Raw genomic sequence first — 26,532 nt, 5'->3', positions numbered from 1 at the left:
AGAAGTTCAATCATCATCATCTACGGATTTACAAATTTTTTCCAATTAAAATGTCACTTAAGGAAAATATTCAAATATATAATATTTCAATAAAAATCATAATTTAAAATTACATACATTTCCAGATTATTCTCAATGTAACTTAAATATAAATAAAGGTAAAGCTAATTTCAAAATCTGTATGGGGTTTGTCTAAAAATGACTTAATTTAACATAAAATTGAGTATTCCTACTATTCATTGCGAAGAGTACTTTATCTGAATAGTAGCTGGTAGTACAGTTCATTGTTCAATACTTTCAATGAATATATGTACCTAATTATGATGATCCTCAGCTTGGAATTAAACATTTCAGGCTATCCTAGCCATCTTCCTTTTGCAGGACTACATAGAAATGTATTTCATTATCTCTATTAGAAAAAAATTTGAAGTATTTCTTTTGCACCCAGCCAGAGAAAACTGAAATTTTTTTTTTTTTTAAAAAACTTCTGAGAAGGACCTCAGAAAAATAAAAATACTCGTGTAAGAATACTACTTCACTGATAACTGCCATCAGATAGTACTGAAATAATATTCTTACATGCTAGCCTACCTTGGCATCAAAATGGTTTCTTACATTACATTCAAAACATATCAATTTTACTAACATTATCTTCCAAAACAGGGTTTCAAACTACTATACAATATTAATCTCCTGAAAAACAAATATAAAATATTTAATTCTATCGCCTAAATAAACTGATTAGTAAAAAACATATTGCCCTTTCTCTATAAACAATTAACATTACAAAGAACAATAATTTGCATATGAAAGAATAATAATAAGCTACTAAATTCTCTTTTGTCGTTGGTAAAATTAATGAAATTTTTTTGTACTATTTTTACAATGAGAAAAATATGTTTTCTAAATATGTTACTTCAATCTTAAAGCAATAAAAAAAAACCACAGTCAACATATTCTGTACTTTAAGAATACTTACATTTAGAAAAAAAAAACATACGTTCACACCTTATGATTTACTACGGCAATTGACTTGCAACTACAGTAATAACATCACCACGTTTCAACATTAACCAGGGCCAGGGACAATTATTTTACCAGCATTAAAATTCAGTGCCTTGGCTTTCATTCATGTACCATATAATCAAAGATCATAAAAGTTGGCAGAAAAAAAAAAATAAAAAAACATTTTTGTATATTTAATTAATTCAAACAGGAAATTTTACTAGAATATATGTAAAAACAAACCGTAGTAAGAGGTAAAATTAAAGAAATTTGAAATCCTCTTTTAACTTGTAGTTAGCATTCCCAACAATTTTTTTTATGTAGGTAGCAATATTTAATAAGAAAAAATATGGAACAGTACCTCCTCTACACAGACAGTAACAGCTTTGTGTTGGAGAGGTGGCAGATAGTGCAACTTATCTGCATTAGCTGGAGGCCTGAAACATGTGTAAAGAAATACAGTTTGTTAAAAAAAGAAGAAAAAAAAGTATTTTAAAAAAGTTAAACTGAAAGTAATTTCCAAACTAATCACTAGAGAAAATGAAAATATGTTTTATCATAATGAAAAAATTTATATATGTTTAATGGAAATTTAAATAAGTAATCTAAATATAAGTTTAAAGAAAGTTTAGATAAGTTAAAATTGGTTGCATGTACAAATAAATTTGTAGTATCATATGCACAATGGAAAATAATAATGACAAAGATACTCAGGTGTTGGGCATAGCTGGAAATATGCCGAGTACACACACAGGCGCAAAAGTGCGTTTATGCAATGCTAATGAGTAGAGACCTGCAAAATTCGCAGATTCATTTACCTCTAGGATAGACTCCACAGTCCTTTAAATACTCGCGGAAATGACACCTGTTCATTGGCTACTGACGCGCGAGACATCTCAACTAGGCTGTCCGTAATTCGGCACTTCCTTGGTTTAGTGTTTCCCATTGGCTCACAGTTCCCTGGATAAAATGTGGGCCAATCGCAGAAGCGGTACGAAGGTACAGTTGTTTTGATGCTAGCCTATCGCGAAATGAATCCGTGAATTTTGCATGTCTCTACTAATGAGGTTGCGGGAAAAATTCAGGTGTGGGTTGCGGGGGGAGAAACTTGCCGTGTTCTGGAAACGAAGCTTAAGGTTAAAATCTGGTGGAGGCGGTGACCAGACAGGACACCAGATGTGCAAGAACAACACCGGCGGACACTGAAAGGAGCTACGGGAACCTGGCTAATGATTGAAAGGCAACCGGGTTAAACTCTTTAGGCCGAAACACTTGAAGTAAAGAACGGCATTGAAAAGTACAAAGTTCTGCAAGTCTTTCGATCGTAACCCCCTGAAACAAAGCTTTGGGACACAACGCACTTCCCATGGTGTCTCCGGAAAATCTACGCACAAAACACATATTCTCCTCCAAAGGCCGGCAGTCCAATAAATTACGTCCTTGGATTGTCACTAGGTAGTCACCATCCACCGCTAAAAAGTTTGGTTTATGTTCTAGGTGACATGTGTTATTCTTCCAACGAAATGGTATACCAACAAACTGAAACAACTTTTTTTATGTGATGAATCTGCAGCCAAAGTTTTTTTGGTTTAATGTCAAAGCACATATACAAACATAAACAGTTTTAAACAATATTAATTTCCTTTTAAAAACTCGGCTTAGTAAAAGATAACGGCATTTAACAAAATACTAACTATGCCATAAAATTAATTAAAAGTGGCACAAACTAAACCAAAGGAAAATTAGATAGACTGTTCCCATTCTTCTTACGGACAAAGGAAAAGTATGCCAATAAATAATATTTTCGTCTTAAAATAATTTTAAATATTTTGATCATAAATATTTTCAAATCTTCATGTACGAAACATATGCATTATCTATAAAAAAAAACCCAGAAAGGACACAAACCTTTCGTGTTCTGGTGCAATGAAGAGGCATTTTAAAAACACTTTTGTCAGAGAATGATTAAAAACTTATAGCTATTGTTCATGAGCAAACGGACATTGCTGTGCAGTCACAAATGCAAATATGATCTTAGTGAAGAAGTGCTGGTCGTTACAATTAACCTATCTAGTTCAAGGTCACATGGTACCTCCACTAACTCTAAAAGAGAGTAACACAGAAACACTTGCTTACACTTTTTCTAACGTAGCAACGTGTTCATTTTTTTCACACAAGTCTGCTAAATCATCATCATACTGAGCAGACGATGTGCTGCAAAATGAAGTCGAGCGTAAGCCTTTGTGCGTCGAAGCTTCAACAACTGCATCCACATCAGGAGGCAATGTAAGACAAACAATATCCAATGTGATATTCAATTTTTTTAGATTGATCTCGTTGGAAGATGGCTCCAAAGCAGGCAGCAATTCACCTGGAAAATTGTCACATAAAATCTCGTTAGTACAAGATATGAACAATCATTTTATTTCAAAGTCAGATTAATAGATATCAAAAATTATATACTAAATTAATTAGGTACTTGCAATTTTGAGCGCTACGTAGTTCAAATAATTTTTATCACTACCTGAAATGAATTTAAAAATTGACACACACAGTGGAATTAATCTGAATGCAAAAAAAAATAATATATTGGTAAACCATTTTTCTGAATGATTTAGCAATTTACACGCATATTCTGTAAAAATCACACCCAGAGACTGTATCAAAATAATTAGACCAATTTTTTAGTGTCATGAGTTGCTAGCAAGTAACACTTTAAAAAGAGCTGAAAAATGGTCACAACTAACAAATAAAAAAAACATGAACCTGCATGACCCCTCAGAAATCAGCCCCGACTTTTGTCGTAGAGATTTGATGGTCTTAAGTAACTGATAACAAATCTGTACCCACAATCCCCATTTTTCAGTTCAAATATAGGTTTTCCATGTCGCTGCCAAAGAAGGGGTGGAGAAGTAGATACAGATAGTCAAAAAGTCAAAGAATATATCTGAGTGTGAGTGAATATACAGGATGAGTCTAAATTGGATTGACAAACTTTGTCTGCTAGTTCATCAAATAAAATTAGTAAAAAACCTGATTTTGTGCATTTTGAAACTGATGAGTGTCGAATGTTAGGTACCTGCCGGGGATCAATGTATTTCGTTCTAAATTTTATGTAAGTTTTTCTCGAAAACAGTAGAGTACAGGGTAATGCAACGAGGCAATCTATTTTCATTACTTTTCACATGTAGATTAATAATCAGCCTTTAAAGACCACATATTCATCTGCATCACAAACATTTATGAGAAATAAGGGTGTTTACCCCTAATTATTTCCCATAAGTAATTTTACTTCAGCAACACACTTTAAAGTGGTTGTTTGACTTTATTCAATTAGACATTACTCAGACGCTTGGCGTTTCATCATAAATAGTTTTATATTTTCAAAAAAACAACCGGTTTAGCTGTAACTTCAAAGTCATATACCAGTCTTGGGAAACACTTTAGACCATATGTTAAATATAGATTTCAACTTTTTTTATGTGATGAATCTGCAGCCAAAGTTTTTTTTGTTTAATGTCAAAGCACATATACAAAAATAAACAAAAACACAAACCTAAATGCACACATAAACCCAAACACAAACAAAAGCCATCAGCCTGTCTCATTGTCAGCAATTTTGTGAGTACATAGATTTTTCTAATAAATATAGAACAATATTTCATTCACACAGGGTTAACCAATTAAAAATACTAACAATATTCCATCCTGCTAACCCTCCACAAATTTTTCCTTGTACTTGTAATTACATTCCCTTAACAGTATCTCTGTGTACACCGTTGCTATTTCCCAAATAAACAGCTTTCCTGGAAAGACCGAAATAATTCTAAGAGAATACATCACCACCAACCTCTCATGAATATTATTTTATAATAATTTGTCTTGCATTACACTTGAATTTCTTATGTTCCTTTAGACCATTTCATCCAGGGCTTATACTGTGTAGAAGGTTCATATTGCATCAAAGTATAAATGTAAGTGTCATGCACGTACTCAAGCAAGTAGGCAGCAAGTTGACTGAGCAGCTATGAACACTGTCCTTGTAGTGCACAGAGCAAGTGAGATGCAGGAACAGCGGGAAAACCTCCTTGGAGGAGCAGCCCTCCGCTACTTCGGAGTTGCTCTCCGAGTGTACGCCAGAAAACACAGGATTCACGCTCTTGTCTGTGAAGTTTCCATCCCACTGCAAGGCCTGAGTTAGGAATTCTGAAACATTATAAAATATCAGATGTGAAATTATAATATAACACATTTGATCAACGTCCACAACATTTTACCAACTAGATTTTTAACCTATGAAATATCAAAAATAATCGTTAATTAAGGATTTTGTATGAAACTTAATGTATCAAGCATTATCTGTTATTATTTGTTGTTTCCTAGTTAGCTTGAGATAATGCAGAAGTAAGCCGTAATAAACTGTTCAAGTAACTTGTACCAGGAAGCCATTATCTAAAGTTGTAACAAAGTTACCACAATTGTTGGAGAGATGTGGACCGTTGACTAAAGCACATGTTTATCATTATCTATGTAACAGATGAAATAGAAGTGTCCCTGTCCCTTTGCGTGAAGTCTGCATTCAACAGGGAGAAAGTTCTAATAAACAAAGCCCAACCAGTTTCATGTGGCTTGGCCAAGCTGACACCATTCATTGATCAACTTGGAACCCTATAGTTCGAGGAAGGCTCTCTAATGCCAGCCTCCCCTCTGCCACAGCATAATGCTGTGTTGCAGAAAGGTACATCACTTTGTTGTTGCCGATAACCCATTTTTATGACCTCAGCCTTCACCCTTGAGTACGAGCTGTATAAGGTCCACTTCGTCAGGAAATTTTAGATTTTGGGTGACAGACAAGTAATTCGAAAAATCTTCAATAGTTATTACAAATTTTTTTGTGCAAAATCTTTTCATGGCATACCAATAATGGCTGATTTAGTATAATTTTAGTTTTGCCTTTTGATAACTTTTACCTCTTTCAGCCAAATCCATGCTTCCACGACACTTCATCATTTACTCTGCTGCTTCTTTTTTTTTGCTTTACGTTTAGTACAGTCGTTCTCCGGAGTTACAATTTTGATTTACATATTTTTGTGATCGTTTAAAATGTAACTTTATGGTGTGAAACACCAGTCAGAGAGCCCCCACTGGTAATGCATGTCACACCTACAAGGCTGGCCACACACTGAGAAAGCAGATGGTGGATAAAAGAGACTTGGGTAAAGTAAACATTCAGAAGTAATTTCAAACAGAGCTGAGAGAAGCACAAGGGACAATGGTGTTAGTAAGGACACCTTTCAGTGCAGCAGTTGCGAAAGAATACATAAAAGAAGGGAATGCCCAGCATTCGGAAAAGTGTGTCACAAGTGCCGTGAATTGAATCACTCTGCAGCAGGATGTAGGCAAAATGACCTGGATGAGAACTTAGTTGACATGGTAGAAGCAGTTAATATACCCTCGGTGCTAGATTGTGATTAAAGGAAAGTGTGCAAGAAATCATTAAACACCAAAAGGATAGTCCAGCAGTTCAGACCATTAGTAAAGGTAAGAGTGGACTATTCTGGGAACTTCAATGTAACCATGTCATGTAATAGAGTCAAACTCTATCAAGACTTATGTATATCTCTTTGTTTGTAGCAACACTAAGGTGAAGCCCTTCCGAAATTTACCAAGAATTTAAAATTTAAATTATAAATAAGCCTAAGTAGCCGCACCGGCCACAAAGGCAATCTGAAGGCTAATTGTCTGGTACCAATATTCAACAAATTGAAAAAAAAAAGTTTTCACTCAACTATAAAAAAGTTCTTGAACATCTTGGCAGAATATAATGAAATGAAAAAAAGAAGGTAAAAAGTTCATAGAGCTTTTGAAAAGGGCAGGTTATACTTAAGATTCCCATTGAAAGAAAAAAAAAACTTTAGGTTAACTTTCATTACATTTTTTTTGACAAAAGCTGTTAAGTCAGAGGTGTGTGAAAGTATTTATATGTTGTGTTCAAATCTAGAAGAAACTTCTGGTTTCCAGCAATAGAATGGTCTGTACAAAGCAATTTTTCTGTTTTGTTTGAGGACTGTTATCTAAAAATCAATATTTCAGGTCAGTTTAGAGTTTTATTACTATGATAGAAGTGTTATATATAATATATAACACTTCTATCATAGTAATAACAGATTATGTAAAATTTTCTAGTCTTACAAAGTAAAAACCCACTCACTACATGAAAGCATACATTTCCACTTGTATATGAATTTTCAGGATCATATTATAACATTAAAGTAACAACTATCTGTATACTACAACTAGGTTGGTAACACATTATAAATGCAGAGTGATATTATTATAGCTTCATGTTTGGGTGACTTTGACTTATATATAAACCATAAAAATGAATAAATCTATTTTACATTCTTCTACAGACAATAAAAAAAAATGAGAGTGTAAAAGGGGAAAGTATTAAAAGAGGGAAACCTTAAATTTTATTTCTTTTAGTTAAAAGCCATCACACATCTTTTTTTGGAATGACATATTAAAACACATAATTTTTTAAAAGTTAGAAGTGAGTTTTATGAATATGATACATACATATATCAATATATTTCTGAATAAAATAATAAAATTTACACTAAAAGGATTTTATAAAATTTCTACCTTTGTAGACCTGCACTCAATCATAAACATATCTGCAGGAAATAAATGTGAATGCAGTACATAATGAAAGTTGTTACAAACCCATCTTTTGAGCATATTGAAGATAAATGTCCACAGAAAATTGAAAACACCTATTTCAAGGCATAATATTGATCATACAAAAAATTTTTATGCAAGATAACAAAAAAAAGTTTCGTTTTCTGCATTGGCAAAGGGTGACCATTATTGCATAAGAAAAAAAATATGCTAATAGCAGGCAGAAGAAAAGTTTAAATCAAGGTGAGCCTTATTTTTATGCGGTGTGAATAATAGGAATTTAAAGAAATGTAAACAAAGGAAGTAATTCAGATGAATAAAAGTTATAAGATTAACACTTTCAAGACGACACTCGTACGTGATACGAGCAGAGTACTTCAAACTGTCAGTCGGCACTCGTATACTATACGAGCACCATATTTCTGTTTTTTTAAATATGTTCTCTCGCATCTTGCACGAGTGCCGACTATTCTGGGTCTTATTTTAGTTCTTTACGAGTCTGTTTGTGGCTCTAGTTTACAGATTTGTTGACTCAGGAGGCTTATATCGATTTTCTTGTACATCGATGCATCAGTTGCTGACTGCTAGTCTTTCGTTCAACATTAGATTGTGCAGTGCCGTATTTGTTTTGTGGCATGTGATAAGTAAACGTATTTCTTTCGCTGAAATATGATATGGATGTTCCACGGGATACTGTAGATACATTTGTTGATGATTCTGGTTCAGATATAGATAACAGCGATGCCGACGCATCATATATACCAAGAGAAAATGAATCCAGCAGCGACACAGGTATTTATCTTTTCAGCCAGCGTAAAAATAATTGCTTTTACTATCCCTGCATATTCTGTCGTTCTTATTACAGCTCCAACTCGCTAGTGCTTGCATTATAGTCATATATAATATTACTTCAGATAAACATTTCCGAAACTTTTTATTTACTGCTATTCGAGAAATTTCAAAAATGGCACTGTATTGAAATGTATTTGATACTCGCATTCATAGTTTTATTTTCATTCAACAAAGGTAGATACTATACTGAAATTAGTTTGAAAATTATATAGAGTTGTATATATTACATACAGCCTATGCCTTTATTACGTTTCGTAAAACTTTCTTTTCTCTTTTCATTCAATAGTGGTACTGTATTGAAGTATGGTTGAAATTACACGCAAATCAACCTAGGCCGATGTTGCACGTTCGTAAATCTTCATTTCAACATGTCAGCATATTATTTATAATTTTCCGATATTAGTAAATGCTTTTCTTGCATTTCAGATGAAATACAAGAGCAGCGTTCACGAAAACGTCTAAAAAATGCACCATCTACTTCAAAAACTGATGACAGTGAGTGGTCAGAATCTGAATCTCAGAAACCAGACCAAAAGATTTTTCAGTCGTCTTCTTCCGTTGCCATACCCCTGGATAACAACTGTACTGAATTTGAGTGTTTTTCTATTTTTTTTGAAACTGGCGTGATAAAAAATATTAGGAACGAAACTAACCGGTACGCAGCTTCTCGGATTGCTAAAATGAAACGCCAAGGAAAATTGAAAAAAAAATCAATGTGGCACAGATGGTTGACAGTGAAATTGTGCGACATATATAAGTTCTTTGCAATTGTGTTACACATGTGTTTTTCGAAACTGCCAGACATAAATGATTATTGGACAACAGATGCATTTCTTGCAACACGATTTTCGAGAAAACTGCTCTCTCGTGATAGATTCAAGGGAATTCTTTACATGCTGCATCTGAACAACAATTATTACAATGTCAAGCACGGTGAAGAAGGTCACAATCCCATTTATAAAGTTCGACCTTTTTTTGATTTTTTTTATAGACAAATGCACACGGAGTTTCAAACCCTATGCTCATCTTACTGTAGATGAAGGGATTTGTCCGTTTCGAGGTCGGGTGGGGTTTCGGATCTACATGAAGAATAAGCCAAACAAGTATGGCATCAGATGGTTTATATTGTGTGATGCTGCTACAGGTTACATTCTCAATTGTGAGATTTACACAGGAGCTCTTGGTAACAAGGACAATAGTATACAGGCTATATTTGAAAGGCTGTGTAAAAATTATTTTGGCAAGTGGCACTGCATCTTCATGGACCGTTTCTACACGAGTCCATCACATTTGAATTTTTTGTGGGGTAAAAAAACACTGGGAGTCGGTACAGTGATGAAAAACAGAAGAGGACTTCCATCTGTTTTCAAAACAAAAAAACTGAAAAAAGGTGAAACTCTATACCGACAAAAGGCACACTTGTGTGCCTGCAAATGGAAGTCGGCAAGAGATGTCTATTCGATGTCAACGAAGCATGCAGCATCGTCGTCTTCGGTACAAGTGAGAGCTAGAGGTGGACCAATACAAGTAGTCAAACCAGACATTATCATTGATTACAACTTGAACAAAGTTGGTGTAGACAGGGCTGACCAATTATATAGTTACTACCCATTCCAACGCAAGACTATAAAATGGTGGAAAAAACTCTTTTTCCACATGTTTACCATGGCTGTCATCAATGGCTACATAATTTTCAAGGAAAGGACACACACAAAGAAAAGTTTGAAGAGCTTCGTCAAAGCAGTTGCGCTGAAGTTAGCTGAAATGGGAGGAGGATTGACTGAACCACGCCCAAAACCACCATCTCTGAATGTTGACAGAACTGTTGCTCGCCATTTTGCTACATATGTCCCTGCTACTGCAAACAAAGCCAATGCAACCCGATACTGTAAAGTTTGCTCTGATCGGGGTTTGAAGGAGACTGGCAAAAGAAAAAGGAGGGAATCCAGGTTCTGGTGTGAGGACTGTGGAGTTGGACTGTGCTATCCTCAGTGTTTTATAGATTACCACACACGTGTGAATTTTACATGAATGATTCACGTTTTGTAAAAATACAGATATTGTTTGTTATATATAATAGGTATTATATTTTATATTTTTTTCCATATTATAGTAATAACAAGTTTGTCTCCGTAATGTTGTCTTTGGTGTGTATGTGGAATATTTGTGTCAAATTTGAAAAACGGCAAACACAAGCAGTAACTAGTTTCACAAAGGAGTAATACCTAAATGACATGTCAAACTTACGTACTTTATTATGGTATAAAAGATGTATAATTGGAAAGGAACATACTTTCTTGAGACATAAAATATATATTCAGAACAACACATGAAATGAGAACGTTAGAGTGGTGTGAGTATTGTGGGGAAGGACAGTGTTATTTTTTTTATTTCCATACAAATGTAAATAATTGTGTAAATATAATTTTGTAATAACTATTATTCTATTTGTTGTGTGTGTGTGTGTAGTTTAGTTGATTATTTTCACTTATTGTGACCTGAAAGAAAGCTATTATTTTCATACTCTTGCATTAGTATATGAGAAAAAATTTCTTTCAAAACTCAAAACAATACTTTTTCAATAAAAAGTTTTACAAAAGGTAGTACTCAAAAATTTTATAGTGATATAAAGCTAACAAGAAAAAATTTCAAACTTTCTAACCATATATAAATCGTTTATGCAGGAGAAAAACTTATTTTACTAAAAAAATGTGAAAAAGTGTAAAAAACATCAGTCAGGCCCATTAAACAGTGTATGATAAGCTAGTCTTAGTGTTAATTAAGGCTAACCCCATGTAAAATAGGTTAATAGAATTACTTCAAATTTAATAATTTGCAAGATAAAAAGCTAATTTGTGTAAAGAAAACTAAGCATATTTTAAACACAAGTATACAAAAATTTTAAAAATAAATATGTATGCACGAAAAACAAATTAGGTTTCTTTTCGTAAATTTTTTTTTCAAATAACATGAATTGTTTTATCTGAATTCATTCCACAATACAACCCATACATGTAATGTTTCTGTACCAATGTTTATTTTCATATGTTCCTAAATATTTTTTAAGTAACTTTTTTACTATTCTTATGGGGCAATAAAAGCATATAATTATATTTTATTTAGTGGACAGTTTAAATTTGGAAATATTTTACAAGAGAATGTAAATCAAACAGCAAACATGAACAAAGCGTTTACAACTGAAGCCAGGGCCGGATTGACTGCCTGTGGCCCCTAGGCTGAGTCTGTGGTGCGGGCCCTCTCTAAGAGGAAGGGGGGGGGGGGGGTATATTGAGTATCCCCTTCCAGTGCCTCTTGCCTGGGTCTGGGTGGGTAGTATATTTTAACTGACCTACAAAACTCATAGTTTTGATCAATTTTCTATTTTGAAAAAATTAGTTTATTATTAAACTAGACAATTTAACCAAACAGTATTTAGAGGTTAAGGAATTAAGTGACACCAAAACGAATGAAAATAATCGAAAATTTCTAAATGCCGACACAACTCATATATCAGCTTTCCACAGAAGAGTTTAGTTCGGCACAATTAATCCACACAAAACAACTGGACACTATGTCGACGCATATTTTAAGAATATAAGAAGATCCACATCGCAGTATAATTTTTTTTTTCGTGTGGTGTGGTGTGGGCCCCCATTTGTGGTGCAGGCCCATAGGCTACAGCCTAGATAGCCTGTGCATAAATACGGCCCTGACTGAAGCCATAAGACGAGTAGACAATATGATTGTGTACTTATGCTGAATCCAGGTCCACTGCAATCAACCCGAGCTCACACCAGACGGACAAGCAGGCAGGCGGGCAGGCGGGCAGGCGGGCAGGATGCAGGAACAGGAGAGCAGTTTTTTCGAAAGCAATGCACACAACCCATGATATAATTGAGTCAGTCGCACTTGTGTTTTCGTACCATGTGCGTCTCTGCCTGAGGACGGGAGCAGATAGCAGTTCCCGAAATGTCGCTTTTTTCTGTTTCAGAAAACTATTGTGTTTGTTTCGTCTTTTCGTTTTGTCGTGTTTTTGTCTCGTTTCAACTGTTGAGCTGAATGTTTTTTTTTTTTGGGTTTGATATTTTTGTGCTGTCATCATTTGTGGTTTTTTTTTCGTTCTGTTAGTCCATTTTTCTTTGTTTTTCTTTGTTTGTTGACCATATTCCTGTTATGGAATACTATGTGGTGTTTATATCCTGTTGACAACAGCAATTTTTTGCTTAATTTGTGTTTTTGTCTTTTGTGTTTTTTGTAGTTTTCTTCTACAGACATACATGTGCTTAGCAATGGCGTTATGTCCAAAAGCTTACATCCAGCCATGATATAATTACTGAGTCTGCAAAGCCTTAGGTTTGCATGGAGAGCAGCCAAGATTTGTGAATATCATCTTATTTTTGAGCCAAGTTAGAATGAAAGAGATTATAGTATTCATAAAATTTCGGTGATAAGCAGGCAAATAAAAGTATATTTTGAGGAATCTTTAAACATGTCAGTTACGCCAATTGATAAATTTGCTTTAACTTATTTCATTCCTTTGATTCACAGTGGATATTTTAATAACTGGGTTGCAGGGATTTTTAGTAATTAAAAAAAAAAAAAAATACCAAAGCACTTTATTCAGCCTTAAAAAATAAAAAAATAAATAATTTACTTAGATGAATTGATAAGGTTATATTTATATTTCACGACTATCCACACAAACTGAAAGTAATGGGACCTTCAAGGTTAAAGTCGGGGCCAAACCACCTGGGTACCGACTCAAGTGTTCAATAATTTGAATCATGCCATGCTATGGCTATTGCCACATTAGCGTAACGAGTTAGTGATCACAGTCATCCTCTTTATGCAGTTGTTACAAAGTAAAGGCAAGGCTATTATATTGCTATGCTGGTATCAAAGGCTCTGAGGTGTCACCATGGCATGGTGAACAGAAGCCTGAAAGAAACATAAGTACACAACATGGATTTTATAAGCCAAGGCTTCATATGTTTGCTATATTTAGGCCTCAAAACTGTCAAGTCCCAAAAAATTAAATTCCCTGGGAAACAAGTAACCCATAAAGGACTATAAAATGTCACAGAGAGTGAATCCGGCAAGTTGTGAATGACCTGCAGAGATTCCCTGGTAGAAACAGGATGCACATGTTGGTGGAAGGGGTGAGAGGTTGTCGTTTTCTTTGCAAAGCGAATCATAAATATAAGAGCCGCATCTTACCCTCCTTTTTTATAAGCGGGGGAGAAAAGATACACAGACAATCTTTGAAAACAGTGCGTCATCCTTCGATATTCATTATGCATGCAAGAAATTTTCATGGGTGTAAGCAGTGCACTGCTTGGATACGAGTTATGTACAGGCTATTCAAGTAGTACCAACCTCGCCTGTTCGTCGGTAAACTAGTTTGGCGTTTGTTAACCAAGCTAAAGGCAACAAATATATAGTGTTCGTTATAAAAAAAATGCCTATTAAACAAGTTTCCGTTAATCTAGGACATACTGCTTGTCGTCACACAGGCTCTTCCCACAAGATGCCGCACTGCCACACCAGAGCATGAAAGGGCGAAGGTTCTTCAACGGAACGTTCCCTGGTAGTTGCATTGGGTGAGATGGCCTCTTCGATCCGCTGATGTCACACCACTAGACTACTTTTATGGGCTACGTAAAGGACGGCATAAATTTACTGACGATAGACGACATCCAGACCACAAAACTCTGGAAAGACAATGTTCTTAACCTTCCATTACTCAAGATGTGCAGAACCACGTATAATACTATATAGCCTTTTGGCTGGAAGTTCTTGACATGATAAATAGGGCTTCGATAATGAACCCTGGTAAACTCTTGTGTGTCTGTGTCTCTTTCATTGCAAAACACTGCTTTGTTTGACATAGCTTAATTTTAAATGGGGTTCATAATTTATGGACACCCTACACCAAGTTTATTTCAATTACTTCAGGTGGTTTACAGAAAAATTTGAAGGAAAAAACTTAGTTTACATTAAACATAAAGACATATAGTTAATATTTGTTGTATAACGAAACTTGTCATCGAATCTTCATAGAATAAAACACACGAGAGGAAGTCTTTTTAAAAAGCCATACACACTAGGAATCATTACATTACATACATTTTCAATAAAGATCTTTACTCAAGAAAAATAATTATTTTTACATTGTTTAAAATTTTAGCATATTAACAACAAAAATTTTAAAAATATTTTTGGAATAACATTTTAATATATTATAATATAAAAATTAACAATATTTAAAATGTCATTTAGAAAAAACCTAGGAAGAATACTTTTCTGGTAGTTAGTAACTCACTTGCAGTCTTTTTCAATTTCAGTCTTACTTTTCTTTTGCCAAAAATGGACTACAGATTTACTTAACTAAATATAAAAATATATCAACTTCAAAATTTTCCATTTTTTTTTCATATTTACATTAAATTAAAAAAATTAAGAAACACACTAAAGGTAGATTTACTTATGTATGACTACCATAATAATAGATTAAAATGCTAAAACCATACAATACAACAAATAATTCTTCACACATACATTGTATACTGCCTACAAATTTAAATAGTATTTCAAAATACATAAATGCATGTAAGTCAATTTAGTTTATGTATACATAGTCCTATTAAAAGTCAAAAGAAAATACTATGTATATCACAGGCACAACTTGAATTTGGAACATTTTTTCAAACTGGATGGTGATGATACATCAAATTAAATTTTTTGTATTTATTACATAACATCCATGAAATAAACTTGTACACACAAATAATACTGACGACAGACAAAATGTCATTTACGTTCAATAACTGACTTAACATTTTAGCATATTACAAACAACCAACATCTTAAAACATATTTTTGAAATAACTTTTTTAATATATTATAATATAAACATCAACAATATTTTAAAATGTCATTTAGAAAAACCCAGGAAGAATATTTTTCTGGTAGTTAGGAACTCACTTACAGTCTTTTTCAATTTCAGTCTTACTTTTCTTTTGCCAAAAAATGTACTACAGGGTTTACTTACCTAAATCTAAAAATATATCAACTTCAAAATCTTACATTTTTTTTATCATATTTACATTAAATAAAAAAATTTACGAACCACAGTAAAGGTAGGTATTTGAAAATACTGTTTAAATATGTAGGCAGTATACATGGTATGTGTGAAGAATTCTTTGTCGTATTTTATCGTTTTAGAATTTTAATCTATTATTATGGTGGTCATACATAAGTAAATCTACCTTCACTTATGTATGACTACCATAATAATAGATTAAAATGCTAAATCTATAAAATACGACAAAGAATTCTTCACACATACAAAGTATACTGCGTACATATTTAAACAGTATTTCAAAATACATAAATGCATGTAAGTCAATTTAGTTTATGTATCAGTAGTCGTACTAAAATTCAAAAGACAGTACTATGTATTTCACAGACACAACTTGAATTTTTAGTGTTTATTACATAACATCCATGAAATAAACTTGTAAACACTAATAATACTGATGACAGACAAAATGTCATTTACATCCAATAGTTGACTATATTATATAATAATCTTGTACTAACATAAAATATGAAAGAAAAACAATTTAAACTTTGTTAAACTTAATATTACTAATACACACGACAATCAATTTCTAACCGTTTCTCAAAAATGAACGTCTCATTTTGAGATGATACAGTAATTAATTGTATGTAGAGATTATTTATTTCTTCAGCTGTTTCATTCTTGATACATTCATTAAAATCTGAAACCCAGAAATAATAAAATGAAAAATATACGTAATTTGCAGCTCTAGGCCTAATGTATCCAATTTTTTAACTTTTTCTACTGAAAACTACAATTTTTTATAATAACAAAATACATAAACTGTCAAAGGTTCTTCATAACAGCATCAGTGTTGAGTGTTTAGGAAGTAATTATTTGATCAGGAACTGCAACTTCAAAACAGTTCATTGTTTGACATGTTATAAAATACTGGTTACTGAAGCCAGTAACTTTTTTTTTTAAGTAAAATGTAAATGTAAATTATTAAGTGAAAATATGTGGGGGTCCAATATATTTTTTCCATAAAACAAACCACAAAAACAGATAAATAATATTTTTTTATAAAAGTAATGTTTGTGTTTGCCTTAAAAATAGTTTTGTATTTTTTAAAACTATTTTTGGCATTCTGGGAGGTTATTCATTCCAATTCTGTGTGAGACACAAAATAACAGGACCTGTTATGGACCAGACAATGTCACGTGCAGAAACCATCCAGATTTTCTAGAAACACATATCTTGAGGTGCAGTTAGGTGTAGTTCTTTTGGTATCTTCAGTCATCACACAGCGAGTAAACCGTTATGTTGTGTCTTGCTTGACGGGTCACCACAGAACTTAAAGTAAATGCTGTGCAGAACACTGACCATATTGTTACGAACGCAAACAGATTCAGTGAACAGTCATTTCTTGTTTTGGGCGATAAACCTTTTTTGTTTCAAGATTCATCTGAAATATTTTCATTTGTGTATTTTGCTAATGTTACTGGTGAACAATAAAATTTTCTACATTCAAGTAGTTTCTTCATTAACTTGGAATCATCCTTCATAAATGTGGAGAACCTAACCTCGAAACTCATAACTATCCTCCTACTCTAATGTTCACATGTAAAGGAACCTATACTGTTACTGTTAGATAATTTTTATTTGGGCTGATATGACTTATTACAATGCAAATACTTTAAAGACACGCCTCTTGTGTATAGTGTTCTATAAAAAATATTTGCAAAACATTATAACTATATTTCTGCAAATAAAAACAATGGGGCCTAGTGCTAGTTTCAAATGTCTGCCTCTGCTAAATAATGCATTGTATTATGCTAAATAATGCATTGTATTATTTAAATACTTAGTTACTTGTAAACATATAACAAGTAAAAAAAAGAAGCTTTTTATACTGTATGGGCCAGGAATCTTGCGAGCTGTCAGCGCGGGGGTGAAGGGGAAAGAGTGGTTCAAGGCCGGCAGGGGAAGTAGGGGTTAAAGGGGAAGGGAGTGTCATGCGATAGGAAATACCGTCTCCCTTCCTGCATTACTAACCGTGTGAAGTATATTGACAGGTTAGTGTGCGACGAGTAATGGAGGCGAATGTAAAGCGTAGGAAAAGTAATAAAGTGATTCACAGCAAAGAGAGAGAAATTATTAGTAAAGTAATATCAATTTGTGATCAAGAAGCTCGTGAAAAATGCCTTTCGATTCCTATTCACAAAGCAAAGGAACGTGCTGCAAATTATACAGATGTAAGCAAAGCAACAGTGATGCGTATTCGAAAGAAACAAATTGCAATGCCAAATGAACCGCATACAACACCAGGGAAAAAGAGGTAAGCCATGCATTTTAAACATGTTTAATGTGCATTAGTGATATTAAACAAAGGGTATTTATCATTGGTTATGTTAGTTTTACAAAATACATCAGACGTGCATATGTTTTTTTATTATTAAGATTGCTACAGCATAATTTTTTTTTTATGTGCAGGCCACGAAATAAACGCAAAATTGAGATCGACAGCTTCGATAAACGTGTCATAAGAGACACAATCCAGGAATTCTATGCGGTTAAAAAAGTTGTCCCCACAGTACGCAAATTGATTCCCGTATTAAAGGAAAAGATAGGTTGGCAGTGGAGCCCTTCGTCACTCAAGAGATTATTGCGAAGTATGGGCTTCGTCTGGAAACGGTGCGAAGACAGGCGGCGTTTGTTAATCGAACGAGCTGACATAGTGACGTGGCGCTCCAAGTACCTCACTCAAATTAGACAGTGTAGGTCTGAAGGTAAGGAAGTTTTTTACCTTGATGAGTCGTGGGTGGATACTAATCTCACATTCCAGAAATGTTGGCAACGCAAAAATGACGTAACGGGAGTAACTAAAGGAAATGCAACCAAGAGGCTAATATTGGTTCATATTGGTTCACAACGTGGATTTCTCCCAGGGGGATTATTGATATACAAGTCAGGTACGACAGTCGGAGATTATCACGGGGAAATGAATGCTGCTAATTTTGAAAAATGGCTGTCCGAACGTGTTCTACCAAACTTGCCGCCATCTTCTGCTATAGTAATGGACAATGCGCCATATCACTCCAAACAAGAGGATAAGCCTCCTTCGAAATACAGTACAAAAAACGAAATGATTACATGGCTAAAACGCAGAAGTGTAGAGTGTGATGAAAAAATGCTGAAATGTATGTTGATGGAACTAGTAGAAAAACACAAACCAAAGGAGAAAATATTTCGAGTTGATCAACTTTTAAAAAATGCAGGACATCATGTCATTCGACTCCCACCATACATGTGTGAGTTCAACGCTATTGAATTAGCGTGGGCAAAGATAAAGAGGTGCATTCGGGAATGTAATACCGTGGGAGAGTTCTCTGCGCAAGCACTTCAGACGCACACACTGGATGCTGTTAACTCTGTAACAAAGGATGACTGGGTAGGCTACTGCAATCATGTTCAAAAATTAGAAGACGAATACTGGAAGAGGGACTGCATCATAGACATGGCAATGGACCAGTTCTTAATAAATTTACATGACGACAGTGACGATGATGAATTCCTTTCATCAACGAGTAACAGTGTAATAGACAACAGTGATGAAAATAGTGATACTGACAGTGCTACATCGTGTTTGGCTCAGCCTTTGTAAGAACTGGTATTTATTCTTTGACTTATAGAGCTCTGGTAATATTTTAATGTTTCCATATCGCCTCGTTTCACATAACTAAGAGGTGCAATTTTGCCACTCTTGGCTTACATGAGCTGCGGATCTAACCAACACTGCCTTCACTGTGGTGAGTTTCGAAACTTTGGTCAATTTTTTTTTTACAGTCACGTCATGTTAGAATTATAAGTGTCTATATGTGTTCAGTGTAACAAAATGCCATTACGTTTTTACAGATACACATTTCAATGTTGCGCTTTCATTACTGCGCTGTATGTTTTTATAACGCCTAATATATAGCCGGGCCGTGCCTAGTTCCGTGCGCGCTGCCCCGCCGCCGCTTCGTTCTGCCGATCCGTGCCGAGCAATGTTTGTTGTCGGAACTACGGGATGCAGCTCGCTACTTTCGTGGTCCCTACAGTACTCCTGACTGTCTTAGAACACACACGTAAGAGAAATATCTTTGATCACATACTTGGTTTTCTCAATTTTGAATAAATAATGATTATTGAAGAGAAAAGCTGCATCACCAAAAGAATATGTACTAAACAAATGCTTGCGCTGGAGACAGTTTAACTTTTTTATCATACTAAATTTTTATAGTAAACAAATAAAAAATACCAAGTGAATAATTAAATAAGCTAGGGAAAAATTATGTATTAAAAACACTGTTATAGAACAAATAAAACTGTTGAATAACTACAATCCACATAACATTTTTTAATGCTCAAAATGCTCTAGCTAATGTTTAATCTTTAAATGTATGTACATTTCAGCAATCCAGGCTCTTATCATCCCAACTTATTAGAGTTATGTTATTTATTATGTTTTTACAATCAGCGATGGTACTTCGTTAGACTTCTTGACATCATGAAAATAACAGCTGTTTATTCTTTTAAGAGGTTTTTGTAAGTTTTCAATGTGTTTCATGATTGTACTTGACTTTAGTTAATGTGTTTTAATTATTTCTGATAATACTTCATTTATTTTGACAAAGCTGTTTAAAGTTGTTTTTTTTACCTCTTACCAGTTTAAGTTTCATAGGTGTTCAGGTAATGTTCTTTTGTATTATTTGCTAAGGTTCTTTGTCTGAAAGCAGGCTGGTGCAATACCTTTGTCAGATACATACATGTTACGAGTGAGACAGATAGATTTGTGTGTGGGAAAAGAATTCACGTCAGGGTCCCTTGGACAAGAACTGCAAAGGATCATGGTCCATTTTCAGTAATAGAAAGTGTTGTGTCATTGGTCGTAATTGTTAAGGTGCTCTGTGATTGGCCCACGAATCAAACTCTTTTCAGTGGGGAAGGAGGTGAATTCGTAGGTCGCCACAGCTAGTTGTTGCTCAGGCACTTGCAGTAGCAGGACATGTCGTGTGGTGGCTTGCCAATTTTAACATTTGAATCTCGTTGAGAAGAATTTGATGTACGTGGCCTGGATCGTGCTGTTGAACATTATGCAGGGCATCTTTAAACTATAATATTTCGACCTCTGGCAGCAGCATAGCTCCAAGTGGAGCCTTTTTTTGAAGATTGGTGGTCACGCTGAGAGGACAACGGTCTCTCGGCGATATGTAGCGCGAGTTGGTAAGCGACATCGGGATTTAATTATTGAACACTGAGTAAATATTAAGTCCAAGAAGCAAATTTGTTTGAGCAAATGAAGCTGTTGGTTTCAGCAAGTTTGGTTTTTCTTCACATTATAAATCATTACCAGTAGATTTTTTTTTTTGGAAACTAAACATTTTTTCTAATGCCCAGCAAAAATTTCTTCAAGTGTCCTTATGTACGTGCAATCTAGTCCATAGCTAGCCGATGCGGTCTGGATTGTTGTAACTTAATAGGAAATTTGACCACATTTCCATGGGAAAATGCCAAACAATCACTTCTGGTCCCTCGTATAATTTAATGTTATTTTAAACTATTTCATTTTAACTAAATTTAAAAAAAATTTGAATTACTTTCCTAAGCCAAAGGCACTCTATAAAGACTTTTACAAGACCTTTACACCACACTAAAAAATAAAAACTAACTTTCATAAAACTGAAGTCGTCCCAGGTGCTCCCGTGGCTCGCACAGGTCGTTATGCCACCTCGGTGCCTCACCGGTCGGCGTGTGTGGTCGGTGGTAGTGTCTCGAACGGGTGTAGGTCGATTGTCATGGAGAGCGAGATCGACTCGAGCCCTAACGGGACCTGCCACTACGCGCCAGTTGGCCTTCACCCCTCGGCGCGAGCAGTCGTGTGCGACTCGCGGAGTTCGGCGATCGGTGTTCGTGTGCGTACCGAGAACGTGACAAGTTAGTCGTGTGTGTGGTCCAACCACTCCTGCCTGCCACGTGGCGACGTCACGACCACCGAGAGACGAAGTCTCGTGCTGTGAATTAGCCCACAGCAACGGGTACACGTCGTTTGTCCTAAAATCGTTTGTCCTAAAGCATTTATCCTAATTTTGTTTGTCCTAAAAATTAGGACAAACGACTTTAGGACAAATGACGTTAGGACAAACGACTTTAGGACCAACGACTTTAGGACCAACGACTTTAGGACAAACAAATTTTAGGACAAACGACGGAACAGCTTCAAAATATTTTTACTCTGAGTTTTAGGACAAACGACTTTAGGACAAACGACATTAGGACAAACGACTTTAGGACAAACAACTTTAGGACAAACGACTTTTAGGACAAACGACGGTTCCAGTATCGATAAATCCTTACTCTGAGTTTTAGGACAAACGACTAGAGGACAAACGACATTAGGACTAACGACTTTAGGACAAACGACATTAGGATAAACGATTTTGGACAAACGACATTTGGACAAACGACATTAGGACAAACGACTTTAGGACAAACGACATTAGGACAAACGACTTTAGGACAAACGACATTAGGACAAACGACTTTAGGACAAACGACTTTAGGACAAACGACTTTTAGGACAAATGATTTTAGGACAAACGACATTATGAAAAACCAAGTTAGGACAAATGACTTAAGGACAAAAAACTTTGAGTCAAACTATTTTATTTGAAAACCACAGAGCATGTGAGAACTTACAGTAAAAGAAAACGTTTGAAAAAAATAATGTTATACACTAGGGAAATACTTTACATTCTATGTAAAAAAATTCAGCGTTTACGATCGTTACAATTTTTAGACATCTAGGAATGGACGACTACGGTTTCAATGACCTAAATCTGTTTTTTATTTCGCCATCTTGGTTCCGCCATATTTAAATCGAGCGCCCCACTCATTATGATGAAAATTTCGTCATGACCGCCATATCAAATTTTTCTGTTCCACTGGAGGCCACCATCTTGGATGCCGTTGACTTTGTTACTGTTGTTTGTTCCTAGATAGCGCCAGCATAGCTCTTGATTTTTTTTGTTATTCTGGAGGCCGCCATCATGGATACCGTTTACTTTGTTTCTGCTGTTTTTTCCTAGAGAGTGCCAGCGTCGCTCTTTATTTTATTTTTTTGTTCTTCTGGAGGCCACCATCTTGGATACCATTGACTTTGTTTCTGATGTTTGTTCATAGAGAGCACCAGCGTCGCTCTGATATATCACATATGGTCGATGTTCCATTACCTACCATAGCTATTATGGTCTTATCGACATATTAAATTTAAATTTTTTAACAAAATACATTGGAAGCGCTGTGATTCGAACCATTGCAGCTCTGATATCTAGGCTGGAAAACATACGCCTTTAACTGCACGGCCATCAAGACATTTACCAGACTGAAGATTAAATAAGGTATATATAAAAATAACATGCATAATTGGACTTGTAATTTTTTTGGTTTGAAGTAATAATAGCACCACCTGTTCGAGACAGAACCACCATCATGTATTAAGACGTAACTGTTGCAATTATCGTTATGGTCACCAACTTGAATATCCGTGATTTTTATGTTAGAAAATCAGGAAAAAATTAAAAAATCATTAAAAAATTAATCAATCGAATTAAATAATAAAAATCTTAAAAAACAAAGGTGCACTTTACATTACGGTCGCCATCTTGAAAATCCATAATTTTAATGCTAGAGATTCGAGAAAAATTCAAAAATTCATTAAAAAAATTACTTATTAGAATACTGATTAATTAGTTCGATTCCTCTCCTTGGTTCGAAACTGGTAAGAGCAAAAAAAAACAGATCCTTCCTCCACAGAAGCCACATACAGACTGATCTACCGCCACCAATAGCAAGGTATATATATCGTCAGCTGGTATGATGATATGTGCGCCATCTTGTCTTCATCTGCTGGAGACTACCATCTTGTTTTCGTCTGCTAGAGTGTGCTGATACCATGTTAGTATAATATTCTGTTCACCATAACTTTGTCCTCAACTGTTGGCATTGAACTTTTACCTTGACATGGAAACTTTGACCTTGACCTGGAACTTTGACCTTGACCTTTAAATTTGACCTTGAACTTGAATTTTGACTTTTACCTTGACGACAATCATGGATCCGCCATTTTGCGTTCAGTACATGCTACCAGGAGCTTCCACCTGCTAGAGGTCATTGCCACCATCTTGTTTTCGTCTGCTAGAGGACACCATATTGTGCATGTACTCGTCTTATAGAGTACATTACCATCATACTTGTCTAAGTTTTACCCGCTGGAGTGCAGTAATCATTTATTATTACTGAAGTGCCTGCCATCTTGAAATTTGGGCGCCATCTTGGAATCGTGTAATTATTTAGCTAAAAATTCGGGAAAAAATTCCAAAACTCATCAAAAAATTCACTCATTAAAGTAATGATTGATTATATCAATTCCTGTTATTGGTTCGATCCTTGGATGATGCAAAATAAATAAATTTTATGTAAAAAATAATAATTATAATAAATATTATTATCAAAGTCCTAAAAGAGACTTAAAATCATTTATTACCATCATCCTTTAAACCATTACGACCGCCATTTTAGATATTTGTATTTATTGACTTATTAGTTCAGGAAAAATTCCAAAATTCACCGAAAAAATCACACATTATTTTACATATTAAATCGAAACTTGCTTCGATCTATGGACGAAGCTGAAAAAAAAAAAAATTTAAATACCAGAAAAGTGTCAGGTTCGAGAAATAAAACACCGCAAGTTCTTTTACAAACATAATATGGATTACATAATTTCTATCCTACTACAGGATCACTTGCGAAAGCCAGCAATCTTATAAACATTTAGCCCTGCATAGACGTGAAACGACTAATTATAAGCTCCAACAGCTCTAACTGCTTAAAATGCTCTAAATGCTCCAACAGCTCCAGAGGCTCCAACAACTCCAAATGCTACAAAGGCTCCAAATGCTCCAAATGCTCCAAAGGCTCCAAATGCTCCAACAGCTCCAAATGATCCAAATGCTCCAATAGCTCCAAATGTTCCAAAAGTCCATCGTTTCCAAATGCTCCATATGCTACAAATGCTCCATATACTCCAAATTCTCCAACTGATTTCAATTACTTTTTTTTTTATCGAACTTGACATGATTACATGCATGACTTTATTAGTAATACATTTTGGATGTCAGTGGTGACTTTTTTACACCTTTAAGTTATAAGTTTTATTTAGAAATGAGCTTTCGAGAAATGATAAAATACATTTTGAAAAAAATATTAATTTTTCTTCAAGTTTATACACATGCATTTAATTCAAACCATTATTTTATGTTGCCAGCTTCCCTCAGTTCTTTAAGTATGAAGGATATTTATTTGATGCTCGAATAGTTTCCTGCACAAAGCGAACCATGCAGTAGTCTTATCCTGTCAACCAATATGTTAGGATCTTCCCATGAGGTATAATCAATCTCTTCTGCTACGTTCATCTTCCTTGTATGTTTATAATAAATATTACTATCCCTGGTGTCTTCTGTTTCAACACCAACAACAAGGTCACTTTCGTCAATCAACCAGTATTTATCACAAACTTGATTAGGATAATTTATTTTATTACGTCGTTTCCATCGTTTTGATCTCAAGCCACCATCACTGTCTTCGCTCTTGACCGCTTTAGGTGCTTCAGCACAGTACTCAATCATGTCAGCATCACAAGCTTAATCAGGAAAAAAATCATTTTATTACGTTGTTTCCATCGTTTTGGTCTCAAGCCACCATCAGTCTTCGCTCTTGCATGATTTAGGTGCTTCAGCACAGTAGTCATTCATGTCAGCATCAGAATATTGATCAGGATTATTTATTTTATTACGACGTTTCCACCGTTTTGGTCTCAGGCCGCCATCACAGTCTTCCATCTTGACCGCTTTAGGTGCTTCAGCACAGTACTCAATCATGTCAGCCTTAGATTTGTCAGCATAGTCATCGTTCATGTCAGCCTCAGATGTGTCACCACAATCTTCAATCATGTCAGCTTCAAATGTTTCATCACAGTCTTCGGTCTTGTCAGCTTCAGGTGGTTCTCCATCTTTCACATTTTCATGGAGAAGACTAGATATTGATGTAAATATCTTTTCATTTCTAATGAGGTTGGTACTTTCTTCGTTTGTTTTTAATTTTAAATGATTGTCTTGATCTATATCAGTATTTTTATCATTAGCTTTTTACATTCTTCATAATCATGATTGTTGTCTAATATTCTGCCTTCGTTCCTCTTCCACGATGTTGGAGCACAGTCTTCGTTATCTTTATTCATCTTAGTTGAACAGTTCTTGCAATGTCTATCCAAGTAATATCTTCTACCAAAGGATTTATGACACTGACTGCAATTAAATGGTTTTTGACAAGGACCCAAATTACACTCGCTTCTCTCATGTCGTTTAGCATTCTTTCTCAAGGTAAACACCGTGCTGCAGTATCTACAGTGATGTCGTTTTGATACAGCTACAGGCAACGAACCAGGGTACATGTTATATTCTGCGACTAATTGCAGATGCAAACTAAGAGTTTTAAATTAAAACCATTACTTAAATATAATTTTTTTAAATATTTCGTCAGCGAGAGTTAAATTACCTCATGCAAAAGTACTGGTTGTAAGTAGTTATGCTTTTCAACAACAGATGACGCCACGTGTTGCTTGCATATAAATAATATTTATTTCTTTTATGCGGGATGCAGGATGCTCACTAATGATCGCAAAAGAAGGATGGCTAAGCTAGACTCCAAGGAGAAGGAAGTTTGTTCATCCAGTCAGTGTTTCTCAGATTTCTCAGGGCATATTATTATTTGACTGAAAAATGATTTTTTTTAATTCCACCTGATAAAAATATAGGAAGTGGTGATTTAGT

At 34.8% G+C, this 26,532-nt stretch overlaps 1 protein-coding gene across 7 annotated transcripts in view; it reads right to left on the bottom strand.

Annotated features, from left to right (window-relative positions):
• The window catches only part of LOC134529823 (KICSTOR complex protein SZT2-like), a 186,302-nt gene that overhangs the window by 89,410 nt on the left and 70,360 nt on the right, over positions 1-26,532 (bottom strand). For all 7 annotated transcript variants that reach the window (XM_063364304.1, XM_063364309.1, XM_063364308.1 and 4 more), the window contains exons 27-29: positions 4,999-5,211; positions 3,142-3,376; positions 1,367-1,442 (exon numbers count right to left, since the gene is read on the bottom strand). In XM_063364304.1, the coding sequence (XP_063220374.1) occupies positions 1,367-1,442; positions 3,142-3,376; positions 4,999-5,211 (524 nt within the window). The remainder of the gene's footprint in view (positions 1-1,366; positions 1,443-3,141; positions 3,377-4,998; positions 5,212-26,532) is intronic.

The sequence above is a fragment of the Bacillus rossius genome, chromosome 2 (assembly GCF_032445375.1).
Source record: "Bacillus rossius redtenbacheri isolate Brsri chromosome 2, Brsri_v3, whole genome shotgun sequence".
In the NCBI taxonomy this organism is placed as follows: domain Eukaryota; kingdom Metazoa; phylum Arthropoda; class Insecta; order Phasmatodea; family Bacillidae; genus Bacillus; species Bacillus rossius.
This window is presented reverse-complemented; position numbering and strand designations above follow the sequence as displayed.